Genomic DNA, 24,316 nt, shown 5'->3' on the forward strand with positions numbered 1-24,316 from the left:
TCATAGAGCAGGTCCTACTGAAGACTCTGCTAAGGCCCATGGAAAAGGTGGAGGTGGTTGGTGGCAAGAAGCATGGCTTCATCAAGGGCAAACCATGCCTGAAAAATTTTGGTGATTTTGGTCACAGCATCAGTGGATAAGGGGAGAGCAACTGACATAATCTGTCTGGATTTGCACAAAGTATTTGACACTGTCCACAACATACTAGTGTCTAAATTGGAAAGATATGGGTCCAGTGGATGGACCAGTCAGTGAATAAGGAATTGGATGGTTGCACTCAAAGACTTGTGGTCAATGGCTCAATGTCTAAATAGACATAGTGTTGTTGCTCAAGGGTTGGCACTGGTCAGTACTATACAGTGATAGAATCAGGGAAGAATGCCTTTAAACTGACAGGATAGATTTAGATTAGATAGTAGGAAGAAATTCTTTACTGTGCGGGTGGTGAGACACAAGCACAGGTTGCCCAGGGAGGCTGTGGATGCTCCCTGTTTGGAAATATTGGAGATCAGGTTGGATGGGGCTTTAAGCAACCAGGTCTAGTGGGTTGAGAGCAACCTGGTCTGTCCCTGCCCATGCTGGGGGCTTTGAACTGGATGATTTTTAAGGTCCCATTCAACCCAAACCATTCTATGATTCTAGGGGTTTATAAATGTTGTGATTTGCCAGTTACTGTGGCCTGTGTAATATAGGTGGTTCTTTCTCCCACACCATTTACCTGGTGATGATGCGGTGCTTTCCTTCTCTCTTTGAACTATAATTTAAAACATGAGCATTTCCTCACTACAGGTAGATATGAGGGCTCTGCCTACCTGCATTTTTAAGCCTTCTACATGGTTTTCACACATCTTTTATCCTAATGTGATTATCACAAGATGCCTCTGATTAGAATAATAGACTTTGATTTGCTTTCTGTCTCTCCTGCAATCACTGGAATATCACTGGCCTATGATTAGTTAATATCTTGAGTGCTACAAGAGGTACAATAGTGGGACATAAAGCTGTGTTCATTGATGTTGAACTGAGAGACACTGATTTCAGAATTGGTTACTGTGACTTCCTTCCACCTCTCTAGTCTGCTCCTCTCCCCTTCTCCCCTATCCTGTTTGCCATACCTCCAAAGTAGGTAGGAGGTTTATTAAATACTGGAAACAGAAACAGTTCTACTTCATTAAGCTCGTTTATTTTACAATTTCTTCCATTTTGTAGCCTAGGCTACAAGAATAACAAATACATGAAACATCTTTTTATCCCACTGTGACAAGTACCTCCGCTTTATCATTTGCAGAAAAAACACCACCCCTTCTCAAATGCGTTTTGTACTTCTTGGGTCAAGCAATAAGTCTTGTGAGACAAATAACCACTTACTAATTGGTTTGCATAATTTAGCTGCACAGGCTTTGCCCTCCGTTTTTGTACATACTATTATTTTTGCATGTATATTATAATATTTATATATATTTAGATATATAATATTTATTGGTTTTATTTGAATTCCTACCTTATGCTTCAGAGCTAACCATCACATATGCCATTTTTTAAGACTCTTGGAGGCCACTATCTCAGAGTGGCTGGGGCAATGTGTGTTTACTTCTGTTCTAATGGATTTTTTTAAATCTTTCAGCTCACCCACCATATACCATGTGCTTTAGAGTGAAATTCTACCCACATGAACCCTTGAAGATAAAAGAAGAGCTCACCAGGTATTGTCTGTGTGTTTAATGTACATTGTTAACACATTTAATGTACATTGTTAACAAGGTTAAAATAAGACAGTTTTTTGCATAGGGTAAGGTCTCACTGTTTATGCTAAAGTACTAGAGTAGGCAGGCATTTGCATTACTGTTAACTTTTTACAATTTGTTGGGTACATAGGGATTTTTAAAAGTCATTTAATGGGACTTTCCTATAACATACAGAGAAGTAGTGATGCTGTTGAAAAATTTTCAGAAGGAGAGGCAATGGTCGATGACTGGGCAAGGATTATTCTGACTCTTCCCTTGGCAAGGATTGTGGTTTTGAGTAAATTCCTTTTGAGGCTTAGTTTTTTCTATTTTGTGTGTGAAATAAGCTGTGAAGCTTAATTTAGTGGTGGCTGTAACTTTTTCAGCAGCAATATAAATAGCCTTACTGAATTTTCTCTAGTATGTGTCTTTAGGAGCACAAAGCAGATATTATTTTTAAGTACTGATTGACCTTATTTTTAACATACGACTGTGCTGTACGTTAAGAAGTCTTATTGCTTACAGTGACATTTTCCAGCCTTTGCTGTGAAAATACACCTCTGCAATAGATCAGTCATACTTATGGAATAGGAGTTTTGTCCTTGCTGATAGCCATTGTGAATATTCTATTGCACTGGCTGTTTTCAAGAAATGTGCTAGGGGGGGAATGGGGGGACACATGTAGGAAAGTGACAGTTCTTCTGACCTTTGCACCGGCTGTGCAGAACTGTATGTGCACTTTACCACATTATTAGTCAGCAGGTCACATAGCTTACTAATGGCTGCATGTTGCAGAAGCATGGAGCACCTTAGGAACTTGTTGCCTTGAGTTCTTCACTGATAGTTTCCCCAAGCCCTGCAAATTCTTATGCTCACAAGTCAGTCCAAGAATGGGGAGTGATCCCGTTCTGCCTCGTCTCATACTGAAAGTTTCAGGAACAGCTCACCATTCTGCTAAATGTTACGTTTATAGCTTGTATAGAGTAGCTGGAAGATGCTGTTCATGTTTGCTGTTTATCTTGGGTGAAATTTCAAAGCCGTATGTAAACAAGAAAGGCAAGGTATTTGCATTGTTTGTTGTTGGATGAACATTTTACTTCTTGTAAGCCAGAGTATGAACTTCCTATAGATTTTCCTTATTCAAGAGCTTTAATATAAATGACTTTTTTTCTGTTTGTTTTGCTTAACTGCCCAGAAGTTTTATTGAACTGAAAAGTGCGTAGACTTAGCTCAGTGAAGTGTATTCTGTTGTCAGTATGTTTTTAGGCTTTGCTGGAACTTTTCAAATTAATTTTTAAAACTAACTTGCTGTATGAGAAGTGTTTTATGGTATTTTGTTAAAACTAATGTTATTAATACCTTAAAAATGAGAAATATTTTATCTTTTTGTATGTCCACCTAGTGCATATAACACCTTTACTTATCTGATCAGCTTTATAGTTTCCCAGTGTTATTATTTGGGAAGCTTTGCTTTGTCTCAGCCCAGGTTTCTTACACAATAATGAATTATAGGAAATGCTCCTGAACTGAGCAAGTGAAATGTAATCACGTAACTTGCCTCTGAGAATTTGCTTCATTGTCTGAACTGGAGGCTATATTCAAGGTACTGTTCTAAATTGTGTTGAGTTGTTTTTTTTTTCTTGAATTGCAATGGTGGGTGAAATTCAAGAAGAAAATGATCCATTAGTATTTAGCAGAGAACAGTCATGAAACCTTGAGAGTTATTTGGTTTTTTGGTAAATTTTATATTTTATGTTATGCTATGCTATGTTATTTTGTGTTATTTTATTTTATTTAGCTCTGCTCTGCTTACTGGACAATCATTTTTGTTACAGTGTGGGCTTAAGATGATCTGAATATAAATTATTGATACTGTGCTCCTTTTGACTTAAAAGCCATCTGTACTTCATAGCTACATATACAGTCAGCTGAGTCAAAGCAATAGTGCTTTGCATTTCAGCTGCTCTCCGTGTCTATGCATGTCACAGAGCTTCTCTTTTGCTTCTTCAACTGGGTAGAAATCTGAGGGGTATCTGTAGTTCCCATTTAGATATGAAATTAAGATTCATCCTGTCACATTGCCATGCTTCTCTTTAGTCCAGAATATTAGTTAACACTGTCTAAATCTTCCATGTAGATTACTGTAGTCACTGTCTCTTTAAAAGCTTTATAGGAATAACTCTCTCATGAAGTACTGTGGAGACAGTAAGGAGACATACTGATGTTAGAAATAGCTGTTTTTTCTTGCTTTTTCATTGCAATATCTGATGTTAAAAAATTAGCATATATTCAATACAGGAAGCTGTGTATGTGTATGGGATAAACTGTTTGATTTCCATGCAAGTAGTATAAGATGGATCGAAATACAGTCCAGGAGTTAGGCATCGCTCCCAGGAAGAGAACTGAGGACTTGTCACCTCAGATTATTACTGCTTCATTTTTGTCCCATCTTTGGCAGGCTGAGCTAGACTTTAATTCTTGGGTTATTCTGTGGTTTTACAGGTGGAAAAAATTTCAGGAAATGCTGAAGTCATCCCTCTGACAATTTTATTATTATATTATATGAAAAGAAACTTGTAAGAGACTGAAAATATTTGCATACCATGTGTTCAGAGGCCAGGAGTGCCTTGGGCAAAGGACTAAGCCACGTGCTAGCCTGTCACTACATTTTGTTCCCCCACTAAGGATGTCTGTGAATATCACCAATCACGTCATACCGTTTCAGCCACTTACTTTCATCTTCCCTCATTCTATTTGACAGTCCCCTCCAAAGCTATGCTTTTGAAATAAAATCAGTGCCTGCTTCTGTATGTTAAGGCACTTTGATAAATTGTTGCTAAGTAAGCAATTCTGTGGATTTCAGGCAAAATTTTTGCCTCTCTCTGCAGAATGAGGTTCTGTGTGGGTCCTTGATTACTTTTCTCTAGTCAGCTGGTGTTAGGGTTGCAATTCACAAGGCAAGTTCAGTGGCCATTGGGGCTGTTTCCTTGAGCTTCTCTCTGTTTCTGTAATAACAGACCAAGAGAAACCTGAATTCTCAACAAAATCCAATTCTTAATGCACATCTGCGCTTAACCTCCTTAACTCATCTCCTTACTGTGTCAACATGGATTTAGAAGATCTGTCCTTATTCTTGGAAATACTGCTTTCTTTGCAGGGCATGTGAGGCCGTGCATGTTTGAAACCTGCTTGAGAAAGACTAAAATTTTTAATACTTAAACTCCTCAGGCAGTTTTCCCAAGGCCTTTTAAAAAATTGTGATGAGAAAGTGGTGAGGATTTAACTTATTTTGGTCAAGTGATTTGGCCTCTGCATTTACTTCTGGTACACTGGAAACTTAGCAGACTGCAACACAAATAGTGAAAATGGATTTTTGCATGGTTTGTATATTTTAAGGAGAGAGGTGCTCAGCCTTAGTAAAAGAGGGATGTTTTTCTATGCTGTGACTATCTGAGTTTTTAAATTCTGCTTTTTGGGTATTATCTGGAGAACATCAGGCTCATCATCATGCTACATCCATGGCTTTTCTAGATCTGATTGTCTATCACAGGTGAACTAAAGTCAATACAAAGCACTTCAGTTTCAGAAAACATGATTTTACTGTCTTGAATGATCATCTCTAATGAGATTGATAGCCACTACTTCTTAATTAGGCAATAACAACATGACAAGCAGGTCCTTACATCTCCCTGTAACAAATTTCAGTTTCTTGTTAAATCAGTATTTGCTCTGCAGTCTGTATTCTGTCTGGTCCTACACAAGATTGGGGTAGAGGCCTTGAATATGTACATTTTCAGTATTAGTGCTAATTTTTTTTTTCTCCTATTTTTTTTTTTTTCATATTTTCAGTGCGTTCTTTTTGTTTTTCCAGTGACTATGATAGACTTAATGGTGAGAAGGGTTTTTCTTTAGCTATGTGCACAGAAACACACACAGAAAAAAAGCTATTCAGGAGTTCACTATTATGATTAAAATTATTCTGTATGTATAATTAAAATGAGATAATATAAAGTCATTTGAGGTCCCAAAGGAATGATCTAAAATGTTACAGATAATACTGTATCAGCAGTAATCCATGATTATTGTATTAAAAACAGACTTAGAAGAGGACATGGGTGAATAGCTGGTGGCAGTAACCAAAGATGGATTATTTCAACTAGATTTCATCATGCCCTTTTTTCAAATCCACATTGCCTAATCCAAGGAGCAGTTCTTCAGTCACTAGGCTGTCATAAAACAGACTAATGAGTACTTTGATTCATGAAAAGCAATAAAATTTTTTAACTGGAAATCATACATAGTGGCAAGGACTTGGAGTATGTAAACATAACAAATTCAAAAGCCCTGAGGGAGCTAGCCTGTGCAAAGAAGAGCAGTGCAGCTGCATGCATGCAATTCTTGACTGATCCTATCTCAAACAGCTGTACTTGATACTGGCTTGTGCTGGAAGAGCCTTGTGCTTTTATTTCCAGAAGAGGCCAGTTGAGGCTGCTTTTCTTGTGGTATGCAGTGGAAACTATGTTTTCAGGTCTCTGCAAGTCTTTTTTCTTTTTCTTTTTCTTGAGGCCATAATGTCAATTGGCAAGTGAGTTTATTGTTAGTAAGAACGTGTGCAGAAGCACTGCCAGGCTTGGAGATAGTATTCAGGGCAAGGAAAACAATTATCCAGGAGTATTCTGGATTTTTTTGGTGGAGCTGTGCCTCTGGGAGAAGGCAACCTTACATGCTTAGAGGTCTTCTTGTAGTTCTCTGAGAGGAAGGAAGGAGGCCTGAGAAGATGCAGTTCAATTGTAGAAGCCTTCAGAGGAGCTGTGCTGTGCTGGGGCATGTACCCACTGTCTAAAACTTGTCGTTACTGCTCCTTTGTCCTCTTTATTCATCAGTAAAATAAATTCTTGTCTAACGACAGAGGTTTTCTTTTACTCTGTCAAGCAGCTGGCTGGCATGGTAATTTTTCACACTTTTTTCTTTCCTCAGCCAAAGACCATACCTAGTTATGCAGGCCCTGGCCAGCTCTGCAACCAGGAGGGCAATCCCATGTATTGCTAGATCAAGTGGCAGTCATCATTCTGACAACAGAAATGGGAGGTTGATGACGATCCAGAATTCTGGATCTCTCAAGGTGACTGTGTCTGTCAGCTGCAAAGGCTGCAGCACCACTGGGAGAGATGCTTGTTACTGGAATAAAGGGAGCGGAGAGACTTTAACACAAGAAAAAAACACTATGTGGACAAACCACAAAGCTTGGCTGTGTCAAAGCTTTCCTGCCTCATTGAGCATCTTAAAATAAGTAAGTAATTTGACTACTAAGCAGTTAGAAAGGTGGTCTCTGGGGGTCATGAAGCCTGGTTGAAAACAAGAATAGATATTGCTGACCCTTCATCTGCAGTTTGAAGAAGCGCTTGGCTAACCTGGAGTTGAGTCATCTGTATTGCAAACAGATAATAGATAGAAGTGAGGTTATTCCAATGATAGACTTGGAGAGTGCAAGCACTGAAGCATACAGGACACAAGAAGCAGCAAAATCAGATCTGATTTTGCAAGTTATTTCGTTAAGTATAGGTGCTTTTGAGTACGGGCATAAACCCTACAGAATCTAGGAGTCAGGTACACATTCATCACTCTTTGCTGACCTGCAACATAAATTACTTTATCAGGATTATAGGAAGTGTCTCAGGTTGAGCCAACCTTTGTCAAGGCTTTCAATATAAGCTTTCAGTCCAAAGTGTGTGTATCTCCTTCACTTGAAAGAATTCCTTTAAGGTCTTAGTCTTGTTCCAGATCGCCCTTCTTGCTTTGAAGATGAACAGGATTCCATACAGCTAGCTGTGTGGGTGGTGTCTAAAAAAACACATGCAGACTCTCTGGTTCTGCTCTGTATGGGTATTCCCCTGCCCTTTTTATAAGTGCAACTGCTTTCCTTGTGTCCCAGCCAACAATTTCTTGAGTTTCCACTGTGAACTGTGCTCTGTACCTTCTTTTTTGCTCTTAACTGTTGCCTTCTCTCCGGGAGATATTAGAGTTGTTTTGTTTTGGTTTTTCTTTCTCTTTTCTCAGAAGTGGAATAATTCTTAGAAAATACAGTTTCAGACCATTTGAGGTTTGAGACTATTAAGGATTTCAGTGGTCAAATGTGTGCAGTAACTACTATTGCAGAACCTTAGAGACACAAAACTATTAACTTCAATATTTTTATTAAAAAAAATTATCAGTGAGATAATTTAACAGATTTAAGAGACACCCTCCAAACAGCCAATGAAGCATTGCAACAACCAACACCCTTTCATACAGGGAAGCTTCCTCAGACTAGCCAGAGCTAGGGATTCTGTATTTTAATGCAAATACAGGTGAAAAAAATCTGTGGCCCATGTTTCTGACAGACGCTGGCATACATGGCTTGTGTTCAGCTCTCTCATCCCAGGATGATCACTGGGAAGAAATCAGCTTTGCGGCACAAATGTTCTTTTCCCTGAAATAATACCTTATGTGCTGTTTTGGTTATAAATCCTCTGATTATTAATATTTATTTTATGTTAACAAATATATAAGCAAAAAGTGTGTATCTATGTTTGCTTATCCAGTTATTACAGAAAGGAATAATATTCCCTGGTCTGTTAGAAAGTACAGACAATGAAAAATGTTTCATTCTGAATTTGTGGAAAAATGAGAGTGGAAATTGCAGTTCTAAAATCTGATTTTTTTTTTTTTTTTTTAATTTATTTTGAATATCTTCTAGAGCCAGTGATCTAGCTGGAGGAAATGGATAATAAAACATTTTTATTAACTTAATATCTTCTAGAGCCAGTGATCTAGCTGGAGGAAATGGATAATAAAACATTTTTATTAACTTAATATAAATGGCATAGATTCACGTATTGACAGTTCAGATTGAAAGAGCATGATTTCTTTATTGTAATGAAGCTAGGACTGCAATTAAAGGAGATATTTTTTGATGAATTTGGGTAGATTCTTATTGCAAATAGGTATAACAACTATATAAACTAATACAATACCTATGTTTATTCATGTTTAATTTCTTTCTGGGGAAAATAAAACCATGTATATCTTGTTTAAGATTAAAATCACAGAATCATAGAAAGTTAGGGGTTGGAAGGGACCTCGAAAGATCATCTAGTCCAACCTCCATGCCATAGGAGGATCACCTACAGCAGGTCACACAGGAATGCATCCAGGTGAGTTTTGAATGTCACCAGGGAAGGAGACTCCACAACCTCCCTGCAGCCTGTTCCAGTGCTCAGTGAAAAAATTCTTCCTTATGTTTATATGGAACTGCCTATGCTCCAGTTGTATGTTGTATGTATTTAAAAAAATGTTTTAAATTCTACTGGATTAATGTATGTGTGTTTTCAAGTTTGCTCTCATAAAACAACAGTATATTGGGGGTGAGGAGGACTACCTGCCATCTTACTTCAGGAATGTAACTTGTGATTTATTGCACAGTGTTTGAGACAGAGGGAAAGAGAGGTATCTTGACTCTTGAATAGGTGCTTGGAGTCAATTCTTGACTGTTTCCATTCTCCTTGGACTTTGAAGATTGGTGCCTAATCCTATTACATGGGAATGAACTTCCTGCAAAGCTAATTTTTCTTCTTCTAAATACCAACATATTCATAGAAACGTAACTGCTTCCAGTCATGTAGCTGGAGACTTTAACCTGGTACTGTCCTGAGATTCCAGATTCTTAGTTCTCATCTCAGCCTCATGTCTGCAAATGTAGCAGTGGGTTAATTTACATTTCCAGAAGTCTATTTACTTTTGCATCTTATTATAGTAACTTTTAACCTCAGAAACCACCAGTGTGCAGTATTACTTAAGATCTTTTTACTTTACAGCTCTGGTAACAAGGTAAAATCTTGTGAAAATCTGTGAAATCTTGTGATGCTCTTTTATAGATGGCTTTTTTTGGCACTTCTCAAAAGGTGAACTCAGTTTGGCCTCAAGCTAATAATGACTCTGGAGAACCACAGCCTAATTTTTCATCCTGTCAGCACTTACCAAAAGTTTTAGTATAGGGACTGTTCATTTGCCCAGGTTATGAGTAATATCTGCATCATGTAATGAGCCTTTTTGAGTAAATTCTTTTTGTGGATTAAGAATTTCTACTGTATCTCACTGAGGCCTTTGGTTCACTCTGATGCAATTCTCCTCTGGGAACTACCTGTACTGCAGCAGTACCAAATTATTGAATTAAGTTAGTGAGCTGTCGTGGACATCAAATACAGGAAAAAATCCCACAAAAATGTCGAAAAATTAAAAAAATCACAGGCCTTGAAGTGCAAGATTCATGTGGTGCAGTGAAGGGATGTGTTGAAAATAAGAAATAGTTTTTCTCAGTGATAACTATCTTGTAAATACATAGCATTTAGAAAAAATAGAAAGAAAGGAGGAAAATTTCTCTTGCCCTTCAGCTAGTCTTGCTTGAATCTAGAACTTACTGTAAGCTTAAGGTAAGTAGGAACTCTTGGCACACACAGAAGGAAGTAACGGGAGCAAAATATGCATGACATTCAAGGGGTGCACTTGATTATCTCTGAGGTCCCTTACAACCCAGCCAATTCTATGATTCTCTGATTCTATGATTCTGTGATTATTTGTAAAGTACATTATTATTGGCTACACTCAGGCTGAAGTTTGGAGAGGACTGTCAGCAGCAGTCTGCGGAAGCCACTGAGTCTGGTGGCACCCCTTAGGTATTTGGTCTTACCTAGCTAAATGGACATGCTTAAATGGTCTATTTTCCTAGAGAAGAGAGCCTGCTGAACAGTGCAGCTGTAACCAGCTTGGTGACTGGGAAAGGAACTGAGAATGAATTACCGGGCTGTGAGCTGGTCCATCTTGGGGAGGCTCCTCTCTGGAGCAGAGAGCAAAAGAGAAAGTTCTGGCCTTATAGCTGAGCCTCTCCTCTTGCCAGTAAAAATAATGCTGGCAGGAACCAGAGGGCAGGTAGAACCTCCCCAGTTCTTCTGAGGGAAGAACCGATCTGAGAGGAGAGGGAAAGATTCCCCCTATCAGGTTCCTTCTGCTTGCGATGTCACTGGGCCTCACAACTTCATCTACATCTACAACATGCTATTTTGTCTACACCAATTGAGACTTTAACCTGATTTTAAAAACTGTATTTCAGATACCTCCTCTATCTACAAATAAAAAGGGACATTTTTCATGGCCGTTTGCTATGTTCATTTTCTGATGCTGCTTACCTGGGTGCCTGTATTGTCCAAGGTAAGTTCAATCAGTAGGCTTTTTAAAATACTTAACACACAGCTGTGTTCAGTAGAAAACCAAACTCAAACTCTTGCAGGAATATAGATAACAAAAATTACGTGCTTTTTTTAGTTGTACTGTTTCTCTGTGTTAATGTACACAGTATTTAAAGCAGCTGAGTCATTTAATGGCTAAATAAAACCAAACTGAAACTTACAAAAAGTTTAAAACCATCAGGTTCTTAAGTAAAAATTGCACTGATGTTACATTCTAGTTAAAGCAAAATCTGGTCTGAATCCTAGATGTTTATGTAGCCCGTTCTGTTGGAACTAAGCAGACAGATGGGTCATTCAGTGCCTTTTTTTACGATAAAGAAGACTTATGTGATGATGGAATATCTGACAAAAATTGTAGACAATTCAAGGAGAAAGGTCTTTTATCTTTTTTTTTTTTTTTTTTTTTTTTTTTTTTTTTTTTTTTTAATAAAAAAAAAAAGAGAAAAATTCTCTTTTATCTCCCACTTTTTCTCCCCATAATTTCCTTAGGGCCAAATTCAGGTATGCATACAGAGAAGCTGTTAGCTAGCTGTCTGATTAGGGACTTCATATGTGTGGAAGTGCCCTTCATTCTGCCTTAACATGGACTAAGCTCTTAATGTGTTACAAGGCAGTGTATCCAAACCAAGATTGAGTCTACATCTTATTAGCAGAGTCTTAATTAGAAAATTGAAACACTGAATGCCATGTTTGGGTACCAAAGGGACACATCATTTAGAAGAGGAATCAAATACCATGGGCTGCCTTAAATAATTTTTCTGCCTGTGTTGCTCTGCTACAACAGAATTAAACAAATTTCTTTCAGAGAGGATAAAATGATATGAAGAAGAGTAGAATCTGCAGTGTGTTGTTCTGCCTGGTACCATAATGACAGGTGCTCCAAGGGGAAGCTTTACCTGTGCCTCTGTTTTGCAGAGCATGTTTCTTGTCACATAAATAGACCAGGGTTGCTAATTACTGCAATCGTGTTAATAAACCATGAACTTCACTTTAAACTCATTGATTAAAGTGGCAGTTGTAAGGGTTTTGTTGTTTCAGTTAGTTATCAGTTCTTCAAAGCAGCATTCTTTGAGACGATGAGTTCTTACTGGTCATAGAAGTGTTTTGAATTACACTGTATTTACTTGCCTTTTCCTTATTAACTAAAAGTACAATTTAATGTTTCTCTTTTTGTTTTTTATTCTGGATCTGTTTAGCTGAGCTTGGTGATTATGATCCTGAGGAACACCCAGAAAATTACATCAGTGACTTTAAGATTTTTCCCAAGCAGTCACAAAAGCTCGAGAAGAAAATAGCTGAAATGCATAAAAATGAATTAAGGTAATTTAGAATGCTGTTTAGTGCAAAGAGAGCAATGAAATACCTTTGTTTCCAAATAGTGTATATCAAGTTAAGAGGTTTTTTTCCTTGAATTATATTAGGTGATCTTCAAAGATACTGCCTAATATGCTGTATTTGAAAATGTGGTTTTGTTAAGTGGGTTTTTGGTTCCTGTTAACCTTCATTAATCACAGCTGATTCCTGCATGTGTGCTGGTTATTTAGACTGCCTTTGTTTGAAATGTAGGTCTAGTTAGTGTGTGTGTCTCACATGGATGCTGCTCTGGTTGATTAGTGGAATAATGTCTTTCATTTGGGGGTCACACTCCTATCTTTTGCTGTCAAATTTCGGTATGTAATGCAATTGTAGAATTCTCGATAGATATTGAACTGATTGAAGCTGCAATTAAGTTATTTAATCTGTAGGTTGTTAACATAGTGGTGAATTGCAGAGAAACATGAATAGTTTCTTTGGAGGATGTAAGGAGCTGCAATCGAGAAGCTCTTCTTCTGTCCTAAACTTTTAATAGTGCGACAAAGGAGAATGAAGAAAAATACATTAATCAATCTTCCGGTTTGAAAGTTTAGTGTGTCCCCAGGATGTAGTGTTTCGGGAGAGAAGGACCAGTGCGTTGTGCAACTGCACCCTCCTCAGGATGCTCAGCGAGTGACAGGCACAGGAGTGGTGGAGGCTGGCGCGGTAGCTGCATCATGACTCTGAGCTGAGGATAGTCCTCGGAAAACGTGGAGAGGAGTAGAATAGAATGTGAAGAAAATCTAACGAAAGCAACCTATTTGTTACTTTATGCAAAAGGATAATTTTTATTCAATGGTTTCAATGGTTACAAAGCTCTTTGCCCTTGCTTAAACCAGTATGGCACATTGTGATATATGTAAATTATTTGCTTAAGTGTATATTATTATAAATAAGATGGATATTATTTATAAAAAATTAGATTGAGACATACCAGAAGTAAAGGGTAATCCCCTTCTCCCCCTCAAGTCTATAAAATATGTTATTAATATTTTATATGAATACAGAGTGCAACATTCATGACAGTAAGACTGCCAGTATTAATGTGTCTTCTCTTTTTTCCTGAAACCTACATACTTTGCTTATATTTCTTTCAGTGAAACCACATATTAAATGGCACAGCTGCAACTAATATTTTTACAGCTGATCAGGCTGCACTTTACAACGACCCATACAAACAACCTTTTAGGAAAGAAAACAGAGTTTCTCTTGCTTTCAGTATTCTTCCATATGGGGCCTGCATATTTCCAAAGGATAAATTATTTCTTCCCAAAATTGATCATCCTATTACACTTTTTACATCAAATGTTCACTAGTCTTCTAGGTTTTTTGCCTTTTTCTGGATGTTTAATTTCATGGATCTATTCTAGGAGTAGAAATTAATAAAACATGTGTTCTGTAATGAACTATATATAGAAAGGTCCAGCACTAAATGATCAGATTTCTGTATCTAGCTGGAAAAAGATTATTAGAAAAAACAGTGAACTTCCAGGCTTCTGTCTGGTATTCATCAGCACATCAGTTTCACTGCATTCAGCAAGCTGAATTTTCTAATACGAATTATTTTTTTGCTGCTCAGTGAGTATTTTTTAAAATTATGTAAAGATTTACCAACCTTTTTTTAATGAGACGTTTGAGTAGCATGTTAGTTGAGCGTGAACAAGTGAGGAGGGCAGAAGAGACTAAGAATTATTTAGTCCAGCTTCCATTCCTCTGCCTCTAAAAGTTACTTCTGAGACTCAGCACAGCAAGTGAACCTGGTTCTTTGTGGCCAATATGTCTCTCCTGCAGCTGGCTCCCATATTACTGAAGCCCTGTGACTTGGAAGGGGACAGTTCTTCATTGAACCATGTCTTGATATCCAGAAGGCCCATTCACAGGACACATCTTTTCTACTGTCCTCCAGCAGGATGAAAAAAATTGCCATTTGAAAATGTGCATGAAGACAGTGAGGGGAATGTCTGGGAAGCAGACAGTAGCATACTGTGACTTCCAATGACTTAGTGACTAATCTTGTGTCATTTCAAAGCCCTGTTCTAATTAATTAAAACAGATGTATGACATGTTTCCCTTATTTCTTAGTATTTGTGGCTGTGAGAACATCACTGTATTTTAGAAATATGTGAACTTCCATGTGGCTTGCCACAGTGCCTAACTGCAAAAATATAAATGCATGCCAGCTTTATTGAGCTGTGATTAATTGTCTTGTGAATTAATTATTCTTCTCTCGCTGGGAAAAGGGAGAGGTACAAGAATAATTTTACTGAACCTCACAAGTGCTGGGGCAAACACCTGCCTTGATTTCATCACAGTACATGTTCTCATTTTCCTCTAATTCCATGTTAGTCCTCGTTGGAAACATGGTATGCCACTGCAAGGTAAAGAGGTAATGTGTATAGGATGTACAGTTTTAGAATGTGTGAGAATGCACTAGGAATTGAGGAGACTTCGAGACTTGTTCTTAAAAAAATTCAAATTTTATTCAAATACTATTTTTTTTTGGGTATGGTTACAAAGGAGCATAAGGTACTAGCTACTTACATTTCAGCACTCTGCAATTTCTGTACTCCTATTAGCTTAGAAAAGATTTGGACAGTGAAAATCTAGAAATTCTCTGAGTGTTTTCTGATATAACTTGTTTTCAAGTTAAGTGAATGCTAAGGTCTCTCCCCAGGTTGTTCATTTGTTCCCCCGCTTAAGAAAAAGTCCAGTGAAGAATTCTATACAGATCTGGGGAAAACCAATACAGAACTAAGCCATCAAATGAGGTTAAGCAGAATAATTAAATCTTCTTGGTAGAAGCAATGAAATTCATTTTTCAAGTATAACAGCAGGGATTACTACGATTACTAGGCTTTAATGTGCAAGATCACTCGGGTCTTTTTAATAATCTTTCTGGGATTTTAGGCTTTGTTTAGTAACATTTTTTTAAACATATAATAAGTTTACCCCTTTCATATGTTTCGAAAAAATGTACTTTTTCCATGGCAGAATTAATGATATCTGTTTGAGCAACCTGCATTAGTATCTGGCCTAGTCTTGTTTCTAGTGTCCATTAGCAATTGGATTTTGTGGGGTCCTCTTGCAAAAGTATGGATTTGTGTGTGTGTACACACCTTCGTCAGTAATAGTTCCAAATCCTTCCGTGTCTATACAACAAAGGGTTTTGCTTCACAAGCCCAAATAAAACATCAAATGTTTTCAGTCTGGTCATATTCCTTTCTTCCTTTTCTAAGACAAAAAAGCGTTCCTAAAAATTTACATAAAATCTGATGTCATTTAAGAGAAAATGTATTACTCACTGGATTATAAAAATTCATAGGAATAATGTGTTTTGATTTTTCATTTTGTTTTGTTTTGTGTTTTTTTTGAAATAACTCACTGCTTGAAAATAAATGTGTTGGGTTTTTTTCCCAACTTAAAACTGATGATCCATTTTTACTTACTTCTGATATGAAATATTACGCCATGTAATTTAGATGAGAGTGCTATGTAAACAGCTCTTACTGTATCCGAAAGCCCTACACAAACATTAAGTATTCCCAGTAAGTTATAGAGTTACACATCCCATTTAAATGCCTTGTTTCATGGCTGATCTCATATAAGTAAATGCAACTTAATTATTATTGCTTGGGACGTCCAGTGTAGATTCAGACTCAAGAAGGCTGATTACTATTGAATTGGCTGTCATTTCCAATCTGTGTATCAAGTACTCCAGCTTTTGCAAAAGTTGTATGTGGGGGAGCATCACTTGGGAGAAGAAAAAGTTTCCTCTGAGGGCATGAAATCACTGCCATGTTCTGCTATTAACTATCTCAAAAGCAATTTAAACTTTTAAGCTAAAGGGCAGTATTTTGTTGAAAACAAGAGTACCAAATCCAAATTAATGCTTGTCTTTGATCCAAGCTAAATGAGAAATTTTGTTTAAATTTGATTTGAAAGGCATATAATATTTTTATCCTTTACTGCATCATCTACACTGTAGCTGCTCAGTAGGGATTTAAGGACTTTCATGTTTCCTCTGTTGCTCCAACTCTTTCTGTATTCCCTCACTGCACTGTTGGTTACCATGAGTACTTCAACTCTGATACCAGCAGGAGTACAGGATTTCTTTCTCTCAGCTGATCTGGCTCTCTGGCTCTCATGTAGGCATGGAGTTTCCAGTAGAGACACTAGCAAGCATAACTACAAATATTTTTTTGTCAGAGTATATTCTGGGAGGCCCTCCTGGAAGACTTAGCAAGGGTTGCTAGAAAATGCTTCTCTCTGTGGGTACTGGTGTCGTTTGATCCAAGATTAAAGCAACTTCTTGCATGCTGTTGAATACATTAAAAAGTACTAAAACTAAATTCCTGTTTACAAGTCCAGAATAAGTCCTCATGTACACAGAGAGAGTCCAGTTGAATGACATTTTGAGTTCGGAAAAAAGCAGGACCCGGGCTACAGCAGGGATAGCTAACTCACAGGCCTGAGGAGTCAAAATCTTTGAAGTTCTCAGGTAGACGAACTATACCAAGGACTCTGGAGAGCAATGATGTGTAGCGGGAGTTCAGAGACAGATAGGGGTGACAGATGCATGAGGTTGCACCTACATTACAGCTCTGGATTGCACTGAATATTCTCTTTGTTTCAGCCTTGATAGCTCATGCTCGGTCATTTACAGTTTTCCAGTGTAGGTATTTAGATTTATCCATTAGACTGTACATTGGAACATGTCACTGCAACTTCAGAATTATCTAGTTATCTCTAATTTGGAAATCTGGAATTAAATTAAAATGCCATTTCATTTTCTCTTGTAGGTGAATAATCAATTTGTTTCTATTCTGCTATATTTTCCTGCAGTATTCTTTCACTCCATAATTCTTAACAGTTGTAATTTGACTGAAAGAGAGAGGTGGCTGAAATGTGTATGTATGAAATTAGAAATTAGAAATAAAAGGTTCTCCTGGTCACAGAGTCCTTTCCTTTAAGAATGATGTGTGTGGTGTTTTCCTCAAAGCTTTGTTCTTTTGAACCATATTTGTTTTTACAGAAGTATGCTTATAAACAAATTAAAATTATGTAACAACACTTGTAATTTTGGATGTGTTTACTAGGAAATGGTAAGAGTGAGACATTCTTTTGTTGGATTGGTGCTTGCATGGCACCGAGAGTAGTTCCAGAAGTTTTCCAGTGGGGAGCAGCTTAACCTGAACATGATTTTAGTGGAAGATGCAGTTATAGCAGTTATCTAGAGAAAGGAAGTTCACAGACAAAACAGATGTATTTTTCCTCCTCTTTTACCAAAGGTCTGTTTGATACAATGAAAAACTGAAAAGGAATATAAATACATCTGATTTTTCTTCTAATGTGAGTTGCAAGAAGTATTTAGTAGAAAGGATAATCTACTTGATTAAAAAAAATAGCCATTTTTATTGTAAATGTCGGTAATTCTTTAGCTTTAGGAAAGATTTCTTTTTTGTGCTTTCACCTCTTCCTTCATGGAAGAGTGACTGTGACACTGATCCACAAATGTATTTGTTTCCTTTACCAAGCTCATTGGCACCTGACTAACTGTGAGCTTTGGAATCAGGTTCTGTGTTTTTAGCTGCTGAATTCAGATATCAGATATCTGTGTGAATTTCTATAATGTAAGGATTGAAATGAGACATAATATCTCTTCCCCTCCTCTGTCTCCCTGCCCCTTCTTTTGGAGAAGGCTTCATGGGCCATGTGTGTCCGGACCAGAAAGATGAATCTACTGTGATATTAAAAGCAGATATATTAGTAGAAGTCTCTGTGTCATATTAATAGATGTTAGTAATACATAGATTAAAACTGCATCTGCTGCATAAATGTATTTTGTCTGCTGAATAGGCTTAATGCTGTCTGCACCACTGTGTCAATTTATGAAGCTGAAATATAGATACCTATACACAGATTTCAGAGATACCATCGCAGCCTGATCTCTGAAGCACACAAGTAATTTGTAATGTTCTGGTGGTAAGAGTTATGTAAGTGGCACATGTCATTACAGTGTGTGTCATGTAAAATTAAACCCATAAGTGTTTAACAGACTCTGGAAAAGAGTTATTGTTTTGAAGTGTTATTCAGGTTTTTCTAACCCTAGAATTCTATCTGTCCGAAAGATAAAAACAATTTTGCAGTGCCACTTAAAACTGATGTCTGTGTGTACTTGAGATTTTAAAGTTTTATGTGTTCTAGCAATATTTCAGCAATTCAGCTTACTACTTGCCAGGTGTTGTGTGCAGACTCATTTAAAGGCTTTTTCGTTCTCCAGTGCTGGTGACCCAGGCCATTCTCAGGAGAGCACTGCTGCTGCCTGCACAAAGCCTGTCCTCGCCATTCTGACAAACAGAACCACAGCCTAAAATGCTATTTCATTTACAGTGACTTCCTCTAGTGCTTTTCTTTGAAATTATCACTACCCTTGTGCACTGATAACTGTAGCAGATTTATGTTTCAATACCATATAATTCAATACTTCAGCACCTTCATTGTGACTAAAAATACTAGCAGAGTGTATCTGAAAATATATCCACTTTCCTGACTTTAAAGGAAAATCAAAAACTGCTCAAGACCTTTAGCACTGTAATTTTGTAGCAACTCATGTCTCAGCCTCGTAAAAAAAAAATTAAATAATCCACAACGAAACCTCAGCAGAGTGGGAAGCAATTTTGTGACCAGTATATGGTATAGATAAAACATATTGATGTTTTGATCCCACCTCGAGTGCAATGTCCAGTTCTGGTGTCTCCACCATAAGAAGGACAGAGATCTGTTGGAATGAGTACAAAGGAGGGCCACAAAGATGATCCAGGGGCTGGAGCACCCTTGCTATGAGGAGGCTGAAGGAGCTGGGATTATTAAGGCTGAAGAAGAGAAAACTCCAGGGGAACCTTATAGATGCCTTCATATTAAAGACATTCTTCCCAATATCCAGTCTAAACCTATTCTCCTTCAGTTTGAAACCATTCCCCTTGTCCTTTCACTGGACACTCTTATAAAAAGTATCTCTCCAGCCTTCATGTAAGTTCCCTTCAGGTACTGGAAGGCATCTCTAAGGTCCCCCCAAAGTCTTCTCTGGAACAGGTTGCCCAGAAAAGTTGTGGATGCCCCCTCCCTGGAAGTGTAACAAGGCCAGGCAGGCGGAGGTCTTGAGCAACCTTGTCTAGATGAGAGCTGTCTCTGCCCATGGCAGGAAGTTTGAAGTAGGTGATCTCTAAGGTCCCTCCCAACCTAGGCCTTTCTGTGATTCTGTGATTTGTGCAAAATTCTGAGTGGTTTTGGATTAAAACAAAACTGAGAGGTTTCCTGTTCTGCTTAGGGGTTCCTATACAAGCTGTGTGGCATAACAAGGAGAATATTTCACAGATAAAGATCCTTCTTTGAAATGGTCACTGCTCTCTGTCCTGAGACTGCACTGAAGTATGTCCAGAGTTGCAGGGCAGAGCAGTGTTTGATGGAGATAGTGCTTGTGTTATTTAAAGCTTTATGGCCTGTACTTTTCCCATGTTTGCATGGAGGTGAATACTTAATGTTTCTAGAGGCCAAGTCATTATGTACACACTTATTTATTCTTTGAATTAATTACATGGAACACCCTAGGGGCCATAAGTACCCATAAATTTATCGTACATGGGACACAGTCAAATACAGTATTGTTATTGCAGTATTCTGCAGCAGGTAACTTTTTGTGACATAGAGATGAGGCAAAATGATGGACGGTAATTACACCTTTTATTATTAGTAGTAGTAGGATGTTAATAGTAGTATCTCACAGACTTTGTAAGTTAGAAAGAGAATCAGAGAAGACAGATGAAGTGACTTCATTGCAGTTATTCAGGATGCAATAAACCAAGCATAACATTAAAGATGTTTTTTCTCTGCTGGTATTGCTATTAGTTTTTCTGTTAACAGGAATTCATGCTCTGTCCTATGCTGTCTCATCCTTGACTTCTGCTAAGTTTCACTGCTTCAGTTTGTAACAGATTCATATCTCAAAGGAAACGTCTGAAGGGGAAAAAATTCTAGAGTGAATTGATGTGGGCAGCCAGCAAAACAAGTAGATAATTGCTGTGGCACACTTCCTGGTCTTTGGATTACTTCAGAGTTGGGGGCCCCGTGGGCAATAAAGAGAGCTTCTAGATACTGTAGCATGTAGTTCTCATGTCCCTAAAGGAAAAAAGCAAAGCATTTTGCAGACTACTCAGTCTTCTATTAAAAGGATTTGTTTAATTAAAATTTAATTAGTAACTTTTAGACTGATTGATTCCTAGGTTGAATCATTAATTTGTAGCTAATGACTGTGGAAATCTAGTTTCGTAAGTAATCCATGTTTTATTTTTTGTATGGTATACAGAAAGTTTTCTGTGTAATGGTTTCTTTTACTGGTCCTGTTCAAAACCTTTGGCACACAGTAGCTAGGGGCTGTAGTGGCTGCAACATATGGAAAGCGAATACATCTTCTATTTAATGCTGGAGTGTAGTGAAATGAGGCAACCAGGTGGCACTGATTGCCAGGTAGTGGGCATGACCTTGTGTTAAGCCCACCTGTGCCTGATTAGGGCGGGCCCCTACTGCGCATGAGCAAGATTAGGGGGCCAATAAAGCTCACACCTGAGGAAGCCAGAGGGGAGGCCACTTTTGGAGCAGTAGCACCGATTCAGGCTGGTCAGCCCTGAGAGCATTAGACTCAGAGCACTGTTTGTGAGTTTCTCCTGGAACACCTGGTTGGACCTTGGAGTGCCGTGCCCTAAAAGAGGTTCGTCTTGCTACATCTCTGGCCTCTGGCTTCCTCAGGTGTGAGCTTTATTGGTCCCCTAATCTTGCTCATGCGCAGTAGGGGCCCGCCCTAATCAGGCACAGGTGGGCTTAACACAAGGTCATGCCCACTACCTGGCAGTCAGTGCCACCTGGTTGCCTCATTTCACTACACTGGAGTCATATATAGTCAAAGAAGTGAATACACTGAGAGACCTGACTTTCCTGAGACAACTGAAGTAAAAAATAGCAAAGGTGCATTGTCTAAATATTCCCTATTTCTCCAACGTAAACAGCATTAGTTGAAATATTTACATAAGTGAGTATACTGTACATTTTTGTGTAAGACTCTTTGTTGCATGTAAAAAACTTAGAGCTTTTTTAAAAAGAAAAATCAGAAGCATATCTAATATTACATCAGTGATTGATAAAATGTGTTGACTTTTCTGATAGGATTTCCTAGGGTTATACTTTTATACAGTAAGAAAAATGTCATTGCAAAGTTAGGTATGCAAAGTGCATTATCAAGGCTTAAATACTAATCCTTTGATAAGGGATGGGTAAGGATTGTTTAATTTTATATTGTCTTTGACTAGGGCCTCTTTGTGATGTTCTTTTAAGGCTATGCACAATAACTGTTTGAATAGCCTGTAATCCAATCAGGTCAAACTTGTCCATGTCTTCTGCTTTTTTGCCAACTACCACATCTTGTTCCACTTTTTATGCACAAAGACATCATAAATTCAGAGCCTCTAGGTGAGTAGGGCATTTTTTTTTTTTAATGTGTTACTTTAGTAATAATTTCAATTTAATAATTTTTTCCTTTTCGGAAATGCCAACTACCCCACATCACTTTGTTCCAGATTATTTGACACTTTGTGGTCCTTTCAAATCAGAAGACTGACTACTTTGTACTGCAAAGGGAGATGGAAGAAAAATGCATTTTATGATCTTATTTTCTGAAAGGCCCAATTTCCAATAAGCAACAAATGTATGTTTGTTTGGCTTTTCACAATGCAACAAAAGCATTCTAAGTAATTTATGTTTTTACTTAATTCTGTCCTTTGCAGTTAGTTGGTACATGGTAACACATTGCCTTTTTAAGTCTCTTTTGTGGCTTCACAGTTGTGATTAGTCTTTAAGTTGTGATTTATTAGTATTATAAAGGGAGAAAAACAGATTTGCAGAACCATCAGAAGGGTTTTTTTGGGAATTTTTTTTTTTTTTTTTGCGTTGCTTGTAGATTTCATACTGTTTTCCCTTAAATATTTAGCTCACTTGCACATTTGTAATTTTTTGCATTCCACTTAATGTATATTCTTCTCCACTGGAAAACAGTGAGAAAGACTAAAAAAAATGGAAGAAGAAAGAAGGGCATTTGTTTTCTAATCTCATCTGGTTTCTGGTCTTTAAAATCTAAACATCCACAAAAATGTGTTCTGAAATGAAGTAAAAGCAGTAAATCATCAAGGATGACTAAAAGGCATATGGAATAATCCAAAGAAGTACCATGGGATTAACTGGAAGACTATGGGCAGTGAAGCACAAATAAACATTAATTAAAACAGAAGAGGTTGTTGAAGGTTCCATTGCCTCAGGGCAATGGCTTGATTGGTTCAAAATAGGATTTTGAACACAAGCATGCTAGATGTTGCCTTAATTGTTAAATTGGACTTAGGTCAGCTACTGAATCTCTTATGTCAGTGCTTGTTGGTTTCTAGCTATTGGCAGATAACAGGTTTATAAAGAAATTATTTTACACCAGCACTGAGCAATTTTTAAATGCCTGTTCCCAAGTACCATTGGTCACAGTGTGAAATTGGATCCCAGAATGGGGGGGTGAGATAAAGTATGACTATTGCTGTGTTCCTTGAAGATTTGTGTACATTTTTTTTTGTCATTTGCATGAGGCATTTGCATTTGCAATTGGGGCTTTTGCATTTATGAGACTTGGCTTTCTATAGCCTAAGCAGCATTCATTGTCACAGAAACATATTATCTATCATAATCATGTATTCTAGACATGCAAATATGTAAATTAAATAATACTCAGGACAGTCCTCTGACTAACAGACATTTTAAAGTCTTTGTTAAAGCGTATTGTAATGACAGGAGCTAGAAAAGAAAAACCCAAATATTAAAATTTACTCTAGAACTGAAGTCTTGCATACCTTGTATCGGACGCTAGTGTGTATTAGTGGCTGATTATAAACAGCCTAAAAATAGGAGCCTATAATGGAAATGCTGACAGATTCTGAACTATCATGATGGTAAAAGGCCCTGCTATAATTAGGCATGCATCTGAGTAGACTGTAATATGATTGCCTTGTTTATACTCTGCTCTGGAAGGAATGTTTGTTAATCTGCACAATCCTTTTAAATGAATTGTGGAGCAAGAGTTTGTGGAAAAAAGATGCTGAGGTTTATTTTATATTCAAGCCTGTGTGCATATATATCAAAATACAACAAACATTGGATAACTCTGATTAACTGCATAATGTGCTGTTATCTCAGGACTCAGAGAAAAGCATCAGAATTTACCTGAAAACATCAGACATTGTACAATTCAGCAGGAGAAAACGTGAAGTTATCTGTCTTTATATTATAAACAGACCATGATTGAAATAGTTTGCATTTCAGTAAGAACTTTTCTTTCCTGTTTTTGGGCACTTGAACTCTCCTGTCCCAATGTCTTTTTCTCCTGTTTTCTTTTTGCTGTCAAACTACTATTTCTTCTGTAATTTCAGAGGTCAGAGCCCAGCTGTTGCTGAATTTAACTTGCTTCTGAAAGCATGTTCTTTGGAAACTTATGGTGTTGATCCTCATCCTTGCAAGGTAACAGTTCTTACTAACATTTAATAAAATGTTCTTTTTACAAACATTTAGTAGAAAGGTGCTAATTAAATCAATTTAGCTATATTTTTTGTCCAGGCACAAACAGGGAGTAAGTTATAAAAGAACTTGCCCTGGGACTACATAATACTTTTAAATGTTTGAAGAGTATGGTGTCGTTGACATTTCTTCATCTGTCAAAGAAGTCTCTCCTGAAGAAGCCAAGAACTACAGGGCAATATAGGAGAGTGTAATGACGAAACCTTTGATTATACTTCATAATTTATTTTCATTTAATGCAAATGTTTCTTTAATGACTCCAGGTGTGAAATATTTGGTTTGTCAAGATTTTCAGGATCCAGC

The 24,316-nt window shown here is 37.5% G+C and overlaps 1 protein-coding gene across 1 annotated transcript in view; it reads left to right on the forward strand.

Annotated features, from left to right (window-relative positions):
- FRMD3 (FERM domain containing 3) overlaps positions 1 to 24,316 on the forward strand; it is a 121,368-nt gene that overhangs the window by 72,289 nt on the left and 24,763 nt on the right. The window contains exons 4-7 of the mRNA XM_071730320.1: positions 1,625 to 1,703; positions 10,870 to 10,967; positions 12,202 to 12,325; positions 23,869 to 23,956. Coding sequence (XP_071586421.1) covers positions 1,625 to 1,703; positions 10,870 to 10,967; positions 12,202 to 12,325; positions 23,869 to 23,956 — 389 coding nt within the window. The remainder of the gene's footprint in view (positions 1 to 1,624; positions 1,704 to 10,869; positions 10,968 to 12,201; positions 12,326 to 23,868; positions 23,957 to 24,316) is intronic.

Source organism: Heliangelus exortis, chromosome Z (genome assembly GCF_036169615.1).
Source record: "Heliangelus exortis chromosome Z, bHelExo1.hap1, whole genome shotgun sequence".
In the NCBI taxonomy this organism is placed as follows: Eukaryota; Metazoa; Chordata; class Aves; order Apodiformes; family Trochilidae; genus Heliangelus; species Heliangelus exortis.